The sequence below is a fragment of the Aplysia californica genome, unplaced genomic scaffold (assembly GCF_000002075.1).
Source record: "Aplysia californica isolate F4 #8 unplaced genomic scaffold, AplCal3.0 scaffold00367, whole genome shotgun sequence".
In the NCBI taxonomy this organism is placed as follows: Eukaryota; Metazoa; Mollusca; class Gastropoda; order Aplysiida; family Aplysiidae; genus Aplysia; species Aplysia californica.
Window position 1 is genome coordinate 379,355 of NW_004797637.1, and position 15,783 is coordinate 395,137.

At 39.4% G+C, this 15,783-nt stretch overlaps 1 protein-coding gene across 2 annotated transcripts in view; it reads left to right on the forward strand.

Moving 5' to 3' along the window:
* Positions 1–471: 471 nt before the first annotated feature.
* Positions 472–15,783, forward strand: part of LOC101857659 — a 47,542-nt gene continuing 32,230 nt past the window's right edge. Inside the window, exons 1-2 of one of the 2 annotated variants that reach the window (XM_013085349.2) lie at positions 472–1,989; positions 14,554–15,708. In XM_013085349.2, coding sequence (XP_012940803.1) covers positions 14,812–15,708 — 897 coding nt within the window. In that variant the 5' untranslated portion in view covers positions 472–1,989; positions 14,554–14,811. Of the gene's footprint in view, positions 1,990–14,216; positions 15,709–15,783 lie in introns of those variants that run through there. The other variant, XM_005103303.3, reaches the window with a different exon arrangement.

The following is a 15,783-nucleotide window of genomic DNA, read 5'->3' on the forward strand; positions in this document are numbered from 1 at the left end:
CGATAGCATATCGCAGTGCGCGTGCTGACCCCGGTCAACCCCTGACCCCAAGGGTGTAATTGCAGGTTACCTGTCACTGATTTATGGCCTAACGTGGGAGGCCGAGGCAAACTAAAAGATCGCTGAGGCGGAATACTGGACGCCGTGTTCTGATGTGGTTTAAGGAGGCAAGGAGAAAGTCGGTGCCAAAACCCCTGTTCGTGGGTACTTGTGGAAAGGGCAACTACCCGTGAATAATATGTGCAGCTGGATCAGTCCACAAATGCTTAATTTCCTTGCATTTTTGATTTAACAGGGATCGGATATAACAGGACATTTTCTCTACTCCCACCATCCCTGTTATATCAGGTTTCCACAGTAATGTCAATCTGTTTTCAAAACCAATGATCACCGTTTTGTGGTTCTTTTTCTTTTTTTGTGTGTGTTTTGCTTCTGTAAATGTCATAATACATGTTTTACTTTTATTGATGTTAACAACACTGGCCGCTTAGTACCGATTACAACTACATGCATAAAATGACAGTATTTTGTTCTCAATGCCCTTGCATAACATAGAAGAAAACATAACATGTGTTTTATTATCTCTCGTACATGCTTAATTTAAGACTCTGTAATGATGGTGATTTGTGACCCAACTATAATATTCAGAACCAAATCATTAGAATTTAAGCACGTTATTTTGTACCCTGCTTTTTGAGCTCTCTCTTTATTTGTTATTGTTATTATATTATGCATGTCGCTATGTCGTACTGATGGTTGGGGCAGAGTATGGGGGCGCTCGGACTCGGCTAGGTGAAAAAGGGGGCGGTGGGCGAAAAAAAGTTTGAAAACCACTGTGATAGATGGTCAGGGAAACAAAAGCACCAATGAAATCACAGTTCGATGTGATCCCATCTGATGCAGCCTTGTTATTGGCCCTGCCTACAGAATCACGCCTTGCTGTAGTTCGATGTTTAAAGAAATCAAAGGCGTCGAAAAGTTCACACCTGGGAGTGATCCTTTCATTGTAAGGCCCCTACACCTGAGGCGAACATTGTAGCCTACCACTCGTCGAGTAATTTAGAACGGAGATGTGATCGTATGTATGTATACGAGAGTGGATGATCCAAGAAGTTGGTTTTTTTTGTTCAGTAAAACATGATCTAAAATGCGAGAACTTCAGACCCCAGACTTAGGTAATAAAATTTGTTGTTTTTGGGCGGTTGTTTCACTTTTTTTTCTTCTTCTATAAACAACGGAATCTTAAGTGAACTGGGATCGTAAACGATGGGATCTCAGGTGAAGACTACTATGATAGATTAAACCGGGTAAAGTACTATCCAAGACAGAAGAATATCTTCTGTTTTGGGTACTATTAAAGGAGACTCGAACTCTTTCCATCCACCCCACCCCCCCTTCCTTCATCTTTCTTTAACAGAGAAGTTATTTGCCGTTGTTGTTAAGCAGGTACTGGATTTTAAAAAAAATATTGGAACCGCTAGGACATCGAGCTATATTTTGACATCAGTAATAGTATGATAAATGGGTTTTAAAACATAAAATAAGTCTTCTTTCTGAATTTCCTAATCTCAAGGACCTCAGAATAAAACCCTCTTTCTTATCTAGATTCCAGTGCGAGAGTCGGGCAGCGCCCAACCCAGGTTGACCATGGTTCCGTTGCGAGAGAGGGCCTCAGGCGTGCGTTGCCGCCCACAGAGCAGCCTCCGTTGTATAAAAATCCTTGCATTTTCCCCAGCTTGCCTTCGCCAGGCCAGGGCCGCGGCGGCACGGCAAAAATTGCCACAAAATGGAATCGGGCTCATTTGGAATCGTAGGCTAGAGGAAAAACGTACGATCTTTGCTGGATCTATTATTCTATTCGACGTCGATTACTACGAAATACAAGATCAAAATGGCGCTGTTGAAACAAAAGCAATGGACAGTGTGTGATTAACTTTCAGTTTTTATTATATTGCGTTTTATTGGGATAACATCTATAAAAACCAGGCTGTGAGTAACGACATATGCTTATGTTTCCTTCTGTAAATCATAATGTTTGGGGGCCTATCTAAACGTGATCAGGAGTCTAGATCTAATAGATTTATTACATGATGTGTTGTGCAAAATTTCTCCTAAACTCTAAAACTCTAAACAAGGCCATGGTTACCATTTTTTTAGATCATCTAGAAAATCTGATATCTAAATATCTAAATCTAATTCTAGATCTAGATCTAGATCTAGATCTAGATGTAGTAGAGATCTAATCATTGTCATGTGCAACTTTTGATCATCTAGATCTAGATTCTACACTAAAAACAAAGGTTATTAAATATTTTGATGAACTGAAGACTGAAGAAGTGAAGCGATCGCTAGCTTGACATCTAGATTCTAGATATATCTTAGAGATCTAATCTAGATATCTAGATCTAGATCTAGATTCTAGATCTAGATTCTAGATCTAGATCTAGAGCTGGAAGTTGAAAGCCATTCGCCTCCACCTGGCCAGCTGTGTGTTGTTTTTGTATTGCCACATGAAATGAATAGCGGCCAAGACTCTAGATCTTGATCTAGATCTAGATATCTAGATCTAGCCTGCTATCATGTTTTCATAATAAAATTAGGCTAACTAATTTAATGTTGTAGATCTATACATAAGATCTAGATTTAGATCTAGAGATCTAGATCTCTAGAGGCTAATAAAGTAATTAAGGCCGGCTCTATTTCTCAGAACGCTCGGGATAATAAACTTGAAAGCTATTTCTCCAAAGGTAGTGTCAATTGCCTCAGAGTGATGCGGTGGCAGCTGACAAAAATTGCCACGGAGTAAATTGGAGCTCTTTTGCATTTGTGCGTAGATCTAGTTTATTGTGCTCGAGTGCTCAGTGTTGTGCGTTCGCCTCTGTGTGTGTGTGTGTGTGTGTGGTGTGTGTGTGTCTTTTCCTGACCCCCGTCCCCTGATTTATGTTCCCCGATATACGTGAATTTCTGAGTTTGTGAGCGTTTGTGACCTTCAAGGCCTTCTTCTAGAATTGCCTGTGTTGGTTCTACAGCAAAGTGTACTAAGGCTAAGGCTAGCCTAGATCTAGTGTACGTCTCATTGAAAACACGCCAAGTTGGTAATACAGTGAGTTGAGAACAAATTGACCCATTGGACACACATTATGTATAAATGCTAAAGATAGTGTTTTTTTCAGACTTGACACCGCTTCATTCGGTGGCAATTGACAAAAAGTCAATTTTTGTCAATTGCCACCGCGCCACTCGGTGGCAATTGACGCTACCTTCTCCAAAAGGTTTCCGTTCTCAAGATATTGTGGTTATTTACGAATCATGAATGGAGTGGCGCGTGCGTGCGTGTATTAGAAGTGTGAACGAGGGGGGGGGGGTGTGTGATTTAGTTTTTGCTTATTTAGGGGTGACTAAATGAATTTATGCGAAAGGAAAAAGGTTACTGCCAAAGTCAAGCTGTCTTATCTATAAATTGTCTTGTTTTCTCGCAGTAGGGTAGGCCTACCTTTTGAAGGCATTTTCAAATGAAGTAGGCTCTAATCTAGTCCGGGAACTTAGGCCCAACCACAATTGGAGTATGAATTCAGATCTAAAAATCTCTAGCTCTAGAAATTGAATTCGATGCAAAAATGCTTCTTCCCAGTCCTTGCAGAGTGGCAGAATGAAAGAAAGATGAAGCCGAACTCTCACAAATCTAAAAAAAATCTTGAGAAACCATAAGGATAAATAGAGGTCAAGTTCATTTATAATAATAATAATTGCATTTATATAGCGCATGATATCCATGCTCAAGAGCATGCTCTATGCGCTTTACAACTATTATTACCCCAGCAGACCCTCTGAGAACACTCAGAAACATTCTCAGCTTCCGAGGAAGCATACAGTGCAAGCTGCGGATTTCACGCGCTCAAACACTATCAAACTGACAAGATCTTTCCCTGTCTATAGCTGGGTACCCATTTCCACCTGGATGAAGTGAGGAAAATTTGTGCAAAGTGCCTTTCCCAAGGACACAACGTCGGGCCCCTGACAAGATTCGAACCCACGGCCTTATGGTTCCGAATCTGAGAGCCTAACCACTAGGCCACCGCAGGGTTGGTGATTTTTTTTATTTTTAGAAATAAAAATTTAAAAAATCGATTTTTGAAATTTAAATCAGATTTTTTAAATTTAAATCAGATTTTTTTTTTTTTTTTTTAATGTCGACGCAGTTTGGGATTTTTGGTGGCTAAAAGTAAGTTCTTTTAGTGCAAAATGAATTGTCTTTATTTTCTAATGATTAATTTAAGCAACTTCAAAAGAAAGCCTTATTCTGCTATATCAGTGAATTATGGCTACAGACAAAAAATGAAGAAAATGTCAGTCTAAAAGGAAGGGGGGAGGGGGGGGGTTAATTATGCATAGTTAAACTTGCATTTTATTACAGAGCGTGTGTGTGTGTGTGTGTGTGTGTGTGCCCGCTTGTGTGTGTCTAAAAAGAAAATGAAAATGCTAATTTCAAGTATGAAAAACAAGTAAATTGAATACTATATTATTTTACAGTTACAGTGACAGGGGGGAAAGTAGACTTTTAAGTATGATTATATTAGTCTACTAAACCTTATCTGTTTTATAAAACCAAGGAAAGGAATTCTGAAGGTTTAAGTTTAAAGACGTAAAAACAGAATACATTTTTTAAAAAGTGATTTAAATCACTGAGTTCTATTCTTAAAATCAAGTTGATTTAAATGAAAAAAAATCAACGGATTTAAATCGATCTTATTTAAATAAGGAAAAAAAAGTAAATTGAATACTTTGTTATTTTACAGTGACAGGGGTGAAAGCAGACTTTTAATCATGATTATATTAGTCTACTAAACCTTATATATCTGTTTAATAAAACCAAGGAAAGGAATTCTGAATGTTTAAATATGTAAAAACTGAATACATTTGTTAAAAAGTGATTTAAATCACTGATCAACTGATTTAAATCAACCCAACCCTGGGCCACCGACAACACATTTTCCCGAACGTTGAGAGAAACAGTCACTTCGTATTAATGTAGGCTACACCTTTCAGCCTGGGAGTAATCGAAAGACCAAAAGTAAACTGTAAAGTCACCTGCTTGCCCATTTTATAAATCTTGATAAGCCACTCATTAAGCTCTAGAATAGTAGTAAAATTTTACAATTCAAGGAGCTGGGGACCTAACCAATAAATAAAGAAAAATTAATTATGTATGCCAAGAATGCTACTAAAGGGGAACCAAAGCCAATTATCAAGATTTGACTAACACCAGAGATCCCTTCAGAACAGTAAGAAGTAAGATCCAGGTCTGATCCAAAAGTATATGCACACAAAAGTCAAACAGTTAGTTTTAGTCCGATTCTGTGTGAATTGGCCAGTTTAGAATAGAATTAAACGTCTGAATGATGAAAACTTCTGCTTGTTTTTCTGAAAAACCTGCAAGATGTGCAGCAAAATATAAAATCAAGATATATAATACATTTCAATAAAATAATCTTAAAGGTGTCATTCTACTGCCTCTCTTCATTAAATAAAGTTCTTTCAATGTCACTAAGTAGGCCTACTGAGTGGGACTGCTGTGATTTGCCATATTTGAAACAGGTCACGGGCAAGTCCTATTCCCGACCACATCTTCCCCACCAAACGCTCGTTTTTAAAAATAGGCTACTATTTTGAAAATAATTACAAACTTCAGTCGAGATCCAAGACCCGGTACAAATTCTTACTTTCACTATGCGCACAGATGGACTGCTTCCGGCATATTTTGCTGCAGATCACTTGTAATATAGCCATTGTAATTTTCGCTTTTTTAGTTATTTTCAAGTAAATTTCAAATGTCAAATGTAACTCTTCAAAACATCCCCCCCCCCCACCCCCCCACCAATCGGTCTAAAACATGGAAGTGACATATAGAGAGAGCGCAAGTTTCAGTAAAAACCATCAAATAATTTTTAAGAACTATTAATTTGCAATGGAAATGAAGTCCATAAAATTTGTGTTCAGAGCATATATAATAGAGACAAGAAAATAAGCATGCATGTGGCATAACTCGAACGCTCTGGAAAATAAACTTGAACTTTATTTCTCCTAACGGTTTCCATTCTTGAGAGTGTGTGTGTGTGTGTGTGTGTGACTAGTGTGAGAGAGAGAGAGAGAGTGGGATTGTGTGTGTGTATGTATGTGTGTGTGAGGGGGGAGGGCGTGGGGACGTTTAGGGATTTTTTGTGATTTAGTTTTTGCTTTAAGGGTGACTAAACCAAATGCAAAATAGGTTACATTTCTACTGCCAGAGTCAAGAAATCGCAGTCCTTTTGAAGGCATTTTCAAATGAAGTAGAGTCCGGGAACGTTGCCTCAACCAGAATTGAAGTATCTGAATATTCAGACTTCTAAAAATCTCTAGCTCTAAAAATTGAATTTGATGCAAAAAAATGCTTCTTCCCAGTCCTCACAGAATAGCACTGGAATGAAAAATGACGCCGAACTCTCGTGTAAATATATTAACCAGAAAATCTCGAAAATGGAAACCGTTAGGAGAAATAGAGATCTAGTTTATTTTCCAGAGCGTACTGAGAAATAGTCACTTCGTATAAAATAATGTATAGAGGCCTAGTTGTTGCTCATTATGGAATTCCTCCTGAAATATGAGGAGTTTATACCGCTGCTTTAGTGCGTTCAAAAATTTGTGACGCAACTTATCCTCAAATATCTTTTGAATGGTTAAAGCAATGTCACCCATTCTTTGCACATCAGTTTTTATTAATAATATATTTTACCACAGAATTGGGGCTAGATATTCGGACCCCCCGGGGCAGTGCCACTGACTGCAGTATCTTTAGGCCATTCCCAAAGGGGTGGGGGGGGGGGACATTTCTCGTTCAAGCATAGTAGAGTTGTAAATGGGCTGACTCATGTCACGCTCATTATAACTCTGCTTGATCTACAACAGGGAACTGCTGCTTTTTCTTTCCTGATCCTTACTATTGTCATTTTCCTCTACTTTTTTTGTATGTTTGTCACTCTCATGTGACCTGCTATTTCCGGGGTGCCTTGATAGTCGAGGCAGGCCTTGTGCTGTTGAAGCTAGAGAGGTGAGCAGTCTAAGTCTGATTCCCTGTAAAGATTTCTCTGTTGACACCCACCCCTTGATGCTCATATGACCTTATGCAGTTGCAAGGGCCATAAAACCCTGTACTATAAAAAAAACCCAATAAAACTTTTCTTCATTTATTTATATAAAATACTACAAATCTCCTTTACTGGGAAAATGAAATTGTTCTCAGCTCTTCCTGCTTCTCTCTCACATTTGCGTAATGGCTTACGCCACAGCTCATCAATGTTAATGTTACTTTTTAATGGCAAAACTAGATCTAGTTACAAGAAACCAATTCTATAATGAACATTTTTTTGCCTTAAAAGTTCTCAAAAACATGCGTTCAATAAAGATGCTCTCGCAATTAGAAAAAAGTGATGGACTTCCTTTTAAAAGCGATCGTCCTCGCTGTAAACCTTTTAAAATGAGTAGAAACCTCCCACTAGGATTTCTTTATTAGTATTTATTTATTAAGGGATTTTCTAGAATAGAACCTACAGGTTTTTACAAAAATACTGATCTGTTAAGACAAATTGATACAAGTGTAACAAGTCACTGTGCAAAAGCTGGAGAGTTTATGTTCGATAGTTGAGGAGATATTTGACAATAGGTTGCACCACGAATTTATGACAGCAACAGAGATCTAGCTAGAATCTAGATCTAGATCTACCACTGACTTTGGATGATGGATGTAATCTAGAAATGTAATTGTGTGTCGAATGATACACACACTACACACTGCCATTCAAAATAGGCTTCGTTCAAAATATTGCTAGACTATCGGGCCTACCTCGTTTTCTTCATCATGAATATGGGTCATTCCACCTGTATTGGGCAAAATGGTAACAACTGTCGCAAAATTTCAAGTCAGAGTACAAAGCTCAAAATTTTGACCAAAGAAGTAATTCGTTCTCTCCATTGATCTAGAAGACCATAGCTGTTCGATTTTAAACTTCAACAAACTAAAGAAACAAAACAATACTTGTAGAGGATATTCTGCTAATGTGACATCAAAGACAAAAATATGTTCTGAGCAATTTACCGATCTGCGCAGTCTATTGCGTTGCGCGCTTTAGGCCTAGCGACCCTATAATTGCACAGCCATCTGAAAGATTGCGCTGCATCTTTTAACGATGGTATAATTGCGCGGCAATCTGAAGATGGCGTTAATATTTTATATTTTTAAAATAATAATTTTAAAAAATACACTTTCATTTTTATTCTTTTACTCACATCAAGGAACATTCACATACATTTTCTAAAGTGTAAAAATATGAAACATATATATATTTTTTTAATGCACTATGATTGGGAGCCCAACATAGGTCACTGGTATTGTAACGAACTCTCATTGAGTGTTCCTTCAAGGCAACTTTTTCAAATGGCTGTTGGTGTGTCAGGGCTCCCCTTTTAAGGCCAACTTAAGAGGTTCCTTCACCCTTTGTTTTACTATTTTAAGGGGTATTTAAACCCTTGTTTTAGAAACTTAAAGGGTAAAAGTCAATATCTCATAATTTTACAGAGTAAGAATTTTTACTTGCAAACATTTAACTCACATGCACATTCACACAGACACACCTAGAGTGACCATGACTATGATTGAACGCTAACAATTTTAATTAAGTGAAGAAATAAATGAGTAATATTGACTAGAATTAGAGTTATCTCCATTTGGAAGGGGGAAGAGTGGTGATGGTAGAGCAGTTGGGTCTATCAAAAATAAAATAAAGTTGACAAACCAAAAGGGGTCAACTTTGACTATAGTAGTACTCCAAGAAAAATAGACCTGTCATTCTATGAAATCTAATAAGTCAGGATCACAGTGAGGAAAAAAATTGGGACTTGGTGAAAAAAATCGGGATCAACGACAAATCACCTAGGTCACTGCCAAGCTGACTTTAAAAAAAATTCCAGGGATGTCCATTATTATATCCATGTATATTCCCTCTGCGCACGTGCGTGTGTGTGTGTGTGTGTGTGTGTGTGTGTGTGTGTGTGTGTGTGTGTGTGTGAGCACGAGCGCGTGCATGTGTGTGTTTTTATCTTTTTTTTTGGGTTAAATCCTGAAGTATGTCAAGGTCTCCTAGTCCAAGTGTTTTCCCCCCCCCCCCCGGATAAGTCCCAAAAGACGCTTCAACCGGTGTGCATTCGAACTTAAATTGACCTCGTCAACAACGGTCCCCGACACGCGCGGAGCTCACGCGCCGAAGTCATGTCACGTGGTGCGATCGCACGACTGAAACAGTTTTACTGAAGGGTCTTGATGACGGTCCCGACTAAAGGTGACAATCCATATGTGCGGGATGGCAGCGGCAGCGGGACGATAAAAATCGCTCCAACAGAAATATCAATGTCTGAATCCATAAGTGCGGGACGGCAGCGGGACGATAAAAATCGCACCCAGGAGCGATTCTGCCGCTGCGCAGCTCTGCCGCAGACAAAAATATGAATGTGGCAGAATAGGGTTGACTGTGAAGAATCTCTGTGTGATGCAGTCAATTCATTTGACACGAAAAACTTTCTGAAACCATTGCACCCCTATGTCGTCGTTCATCCACCCATTTTCTTGATATGCCCAAATGGTGCCTTCTGGGCTGTCCTGAATGGCAAAGGAATGGATGGACCTGTTCGTTATGCTAGTGACAAAAGATCAAGATAATTGCAACTTTACAATACTGGCAAAGTTACTTTTTCAGAAGTTCATGCAACCAAAATCAATGCTGCCTTCGATGTCTTTTACGTTCTTTCTTCTTATTAACCAGGAGCCAGATCATCAGCAGTATTCGTTCTTGTTTCATTAACCTAGACAGTTTTGACTGGGTAGGTGCCATGCTGCTCAAAACAAAAAAGGCGCCAACACGCCTTCCCCTATTGAATTTGCCACTTGCGATATCGCACATTTCGTCCCGCTGCCGTTCCGCTGCCGCACATATGGATTTAATGTGACTTGCGGTACCGCACATATTGTCCCGCTGCCGTGCCGCTGCCGCTGTCGTCCCGCACATATGGATTGTCACCTTTACCAGAACTCGGACAAAGCATGTTTTGCCCTTGGTGAAAGTAGATATTGAGAACGTCTTAAGTACAATCAACACTACTTCCAATCCATTACAAGTAGTTGAAATAACACGTGTGAGCAAATATCCAAGACAACTATTGGTGAGTCAACTACTAAATTCGACATAGACATTTCGGAAAATAGCGCTCCGAGTTTCTGCTGACAAAAAGTTTAACACGTAGGCCTACTTCTCATGACAGAAAAGAAGGCAAGCGTAAGATTTTTGAAAAATCCGGCGTAATAGGCGTAACAAAAAAAAAGAAAACAACAACAAGCAAACCAGGGTACTCGCGATCAAAATCAGGAAAATCAGGATGCTTGAGATTTAGGGCAGGGATGAGTGGCAGGTTTGGAAAATAAACTGATTCCTTCAGAGCCATCCCAGGGTTCACATTCCAGTCTTTCCACACTTTCGATGACGGACAACATGTCTACTCTGCCGTCTTGGGGAAAACAGACGAATATCGCAACATACCCATTTTCCAGGAGGGCCAAAAAATCAAATTTATTCGTCTCACGTTTAAAAAGTTATTTTTTTAATTTTATTTTTAACTTGATTTTTTTTTTTTTGCAGGAGGAAGGATGGTGCAATTATGCACTTGTAGTTAAAATTTTGTTCGGAAATATCAACAAAATTTTGTGTGAGAAGACAAAAGTCATTCTTTCATAACAGAATGATGAAATTTTAATTAGCTTTTAATGGGAAAAGGATGAATAGCGACATTCGTCTTTCTTTCACCCGACGTTGTCAAATAGTACCGTCCTGGATTTTTCATTTGTGATTTTTGAGGTTCGTCTGGTTTTATGTAAGTGTTTTGGGGCTTCCAGACTGTTATTTAATTGCGCTTTGCCGGTGGAGCCAAAGAACCGGGATTCAAATTCTGGTGAGTGTACACAAGCAGTGGTGCTTGTCGTCTTACTGCGTGCAACACACTTGACACTGCGGGGAATAACGCCGGATATGCCAGGATTTGAGCCTTTTGGTATTTCATCATAAGACCAGTGGCATTGTAACGTAGGAATGTTTTGGCGAAGAAGGACGAATATTGGTATATTCGTTGCTTTTTCGTAAACTGAGGATGAACCTCTCGGTATTCGTCCTTTTTTCACAGTAGGACCAGAGATTCATCTTTCTTTCATAAAATATAGAATAGGTGATGTAATAAAAGAAAACAGACATCACTGATCTGCCTGACAGAAGCAGTGATGAGTAGTTTAAATTCATTCGAGCAATAGAAAATGTGCTAAACACATATTATACGCTGTGCATATTAGCAAGCTCAGCACTAAGCGCACTCTATGGTTTCCTTTGTCACTAATATAAGCTTATATCTATCCTATACTATACATCATGCATTTTAGACACTAGCCTGTCTTTGGCTGCTCCCATCCATCATCATCCCATAAAAATAATTATGATTGATGATACTGTTATATTACTATGTTTAATATATAATATTATAATGTTAAGTCATTGAGTCATTGTCTTGTGAGTGAAATTGTGCCTCAGATTAGTAGATCTAGCTTGGATTTTGTGATGTTTAAGTAAGTAATTTAAACGCAAAGACGAGGCAAAATTGCAGTGGTTAGATTTGATATCAATTAACTGAAAGGTAGGCTTTGATCAGACCAGGCTCTTAATCTTTTCGAATATTTTCTTAAAAACATAGATCTAGATCTGGATCTAATCTGTCAAAATTCTTATCAATCTTATTCTTACCAGTGAAATGAAAGGGTTCCTTTCGAGGCTCTGTTAGTACACTGACAAGTTAAATACAGCAGTGTTGCACCATCCTTTCTGGTCTCGTTTTATTGTACAGAAAGTCTCTAAGGCTGTAGATCTACTACTACTGCTACTACTCCTATTACATTGTACTATATGTACTACTACTGCTGCTACTGCTACTACTACTACTGCTGCTGCTGCTGCTGCTGCTGCTGCTGCTGCTGCTGCTGCTGCTGTACTGCTGCTGCTGCTGCTGCAGATCATTTCTATAGTGCCCACAATCCCAGCTCTAGGTGCTTTAGAATCCACATAAATGCATACATGTATGAACAATATTCACACATGCACACACACACACACACACATACGCATATACACACACACACACACACACACACACACACACACACACACACACACATGTACACAGAGACAAACACTCACACACACACGCACGTGCGTGCACACACACGCACACATTGACACTGCGCTAATGGGAAGTACGGACCTGGTGAGACGAAACCAACTTATCAACGTCAAGTTTCAGATTGGTCAGTAGCAGACGCTAATCGCTACGCTCTGTGATCCTTAGTTTTTTCCTCTGCTTCGTCAGCAACCTTGTCACTGCACAGAATCCCCTTTCTGCTAGACAGGAGGTGGGAAAAGCGATGAACAAGAACTTGATATTTTCCCACAGGGACTCAGGGAGATATTTGTCTTGCACAATAGTTTTCAACCAGAATGACTGGTACGACTTTTTGAACAATGGTTTGATTTCAAAGTCACTTTTCACTGTCAGCTCTTCTTCAATTGCCAATGTCAAGTCACCATCTGTTCTAGTATTGAGTGGGTCCAGTACCCAGTCTGGAATTTCCAGTTAAAAGATATCAGTAAACCTTGTCTTCGCGGTCATATCAGCATGCAAATCTCTGAAGTGGTTGGTATATATTTCTAGTTCCTTGACCCGCCCTTCTTTCAGTGTCTCTGTCAAGTTAGGAAACTGAGCAAATTCTCTTCTGCCAATGTTACGGTGAAACATTTCCAATTTCGACTAGAATGACGAAAGCATGGATTTTTGCCTTGATCAGGTTGGTGTCATCCCCCTGCAGCTGCAAGTTGAACTGGTTGAACTTTGTGAAAAGATCTGTGAGGAACGAAATGTTGTTCTTGTGTTCTTTCAGTTTATTGCAAAGATCACTGTCTGTTTCTTGAAAAAAGATCCAACACTGAGTCAAACAGGCAGAACAATAATTGTGTTAAACAGTTTCCTTTTGAGAGCCACCGGACTTCAGTGTGCAAAAGAAAGAATTGAAGGTTCTCGTCATTTTCAGTGCACAGCTGTTGGATTAATCTCGAGTTCAAAGCATGGACATTGATCTTGTTCACACACTTGATGACTATGGCCAGTTTGTCATGCAGACTTTCATTCAGTTTTTTTGCCACCAAATTCTGTCTGTGAAAGACACAGTGAACAGTTAGTACTCCAGGGACTGATTTCTTCAAGAAGCTCATATCCACGGTACCGACAAGTCATCGACGGTGCTCCATTTGTTGCACAGGCAACTATTGGCCAGAGGAATCTGTTTCTCCTCAAAAAATTCTTGGACCACTTTGAAAATGGACTCGACTTTGGTATATGTTTCCAACATTTTCGCAAATAAAAATTCTTGCATTATTTACCTCACCCTCTATGAACCGATATCCAGTTGAAGGCTGAACTCACGTCCTTAAAGCATTTTGCACAATGATTCCTTAACATTTGCTGACATCCAATCCATACGTCTTTGAACGGTATTGTCACTTAGTGGCAAGAACTTTCAACTTTCAACACAGGCTCCGGGGCACGGTGCAGGACTGTGCTGACCACCTCTCTTATTGCAGGTAATGAGGTCCTCGCCGAAAGTATGTGGTTTGCCTGCCTTTGCAATTAGCAGAGATGAATGATAAGTTGCTCGTAAGTCTTCATCAGCTTGATCGATGTCGGCTGCAAACATCGATTTATTCGATTTTTATTTCTGAAAATTGATCTTTAGAGTTTTGAAGTACGCCAGATCTTTGTCAGATTTGCCGGCTTGGAAAGAAAGTTCTTAGTAATAAGTGGTATTGTAAACTATGCCTAAGTTATCAATTTTTGTTTTTGTTTTTTATGTGGCTTCTTTCCCTTTACCATTTTTTATGTTGCATTTCATGAAAATTTCACACCGCCCCCTTAAAGCCCACCACCACCCCCCAATCGCCCAATTTCGTCACAGCGCCCCCCAAACTATCGCCACCGCCCACTTTGAAAACCACTGAATTAGAGGAAGGTTTTCTCTTTTTCTATGTTTAAAAATAATTAATTAAACTGAGTAACAAAATGTAATGACTTACACTTTTTTGTATTTTTTGTCTTCATACTTTCTATTTTAAAGGTCCAGGGGGAAGTTGATATTTTTTTTTTCTTCGCTCCCTGCTTGTGGGCAATTTTTCTATTTTGGAAATTCCCAGTTATCCTGTGTTGAAAAGGGAGTTTTGCTTTTTGAAAGAAACAAAGTCTTCTTTTTGTCTCTTGAGGGCTCGCTGATGATCATGTCTCATAGTTAATTGCCTTTTATCAAACACTGCATTACTTTAAATTTTGTAGCTGAAAAGCTTGTAATGTATATCTTTAATTTTTGATTCACCATTCTTTCCCTCATCATAGGCTGAGCATCAGTGGCACTTCAAGTCAAGACCTGGCTTTCCCATTTGTGCTGATTGATCACCAGTTGAGAGTGGAAGAAGCTAGCTTACCCTGCTGTCTATCAGTCACTAAGTTACCTGTAAGAAGAATTTGAAACTTTCCTGTTTTGTATGGCAGGAGATTTTGCTGTTGTAGCGAATATGGAACTCAGAAAAGGGGTCCTATGATGATCCTAGGAGAGTTCAGTCTCAATGATTGAGAGAGCACTGAAGGAAGTTTATGTCTCAAGAACACTCTGCTCTAGAAGGTAGTAAATCAAACCTTGCTACTACCCAGGACTGGCCATCTATTCAAGATGAGTGTTCAGAGGACTCCAGGGTGATTTCAAACACCAGTTCTGAAGCTGTTCGCGGTGTGCAAGTTCAAACTGTTAAAGAGAAAAAACTTTTTCAAGGTCCAAGTAGTCATGTAAAGGAAAAACAGAATGTCAAAGATATTTGTAATCAAGGTTTCTTTCTTGCTAAACAATCCCCCTTTTTAAGCTCTGTGCCAAGTGTGTTTCAGGTAAAGTTTGGATTTGTGAAAAAGAATGATGGCAGACATGGAACAGAAGTGAAAAATATACTTTTTGGAAGTGATGAAAACAGTAAGGCTCCCCTTCAACAGAAACATACCAATATGGAGCCAGGAAAAAGGAGTCGGGACACAGATAGCTTTGATGTTGATAGGGAGCTTGAGATGAAAAAGTGCTATCCAGCTGACCAGCAGATGGAGAGAGAAGACAGAGAGGTCATGAGTTTGGTCAAGAAGGAGCCTATGGAGGAGTCACCGGACCTGATAAGTGAACAACCTTCTTTACATCATGTGGCGTCCTGCAGAGGTGGCCATGGTCCAATCAAGGATATCAATAGACGCCCAAGTGAACCCTTTGGTGACAACAGTCAGCTCTCAGCTGTTTCTTGTAAAGCCAATGAATCAAGTCCAAGATTGCACAGCTCACCAAAGTCCTCTTCAGGGAGTCTCAGCTCTATGGATTTTTGTCAAGAGCAACCAGATTCATCCACTGGTACATGTGAACAGTTAAAAGAAAAAAATGAATGTGTAGTACTCTGTCAAGTATGTGATGATCTCGCTGCTGGATTCTATTGCGGGGCATACATTTGTGAGGCTTGCAAGGTAAGAAGACTTTTCATTGCAGGTCTAGTTTATGGTCTACCGCTGAACCTGTCTGATAAATGTCCTACTTATTGA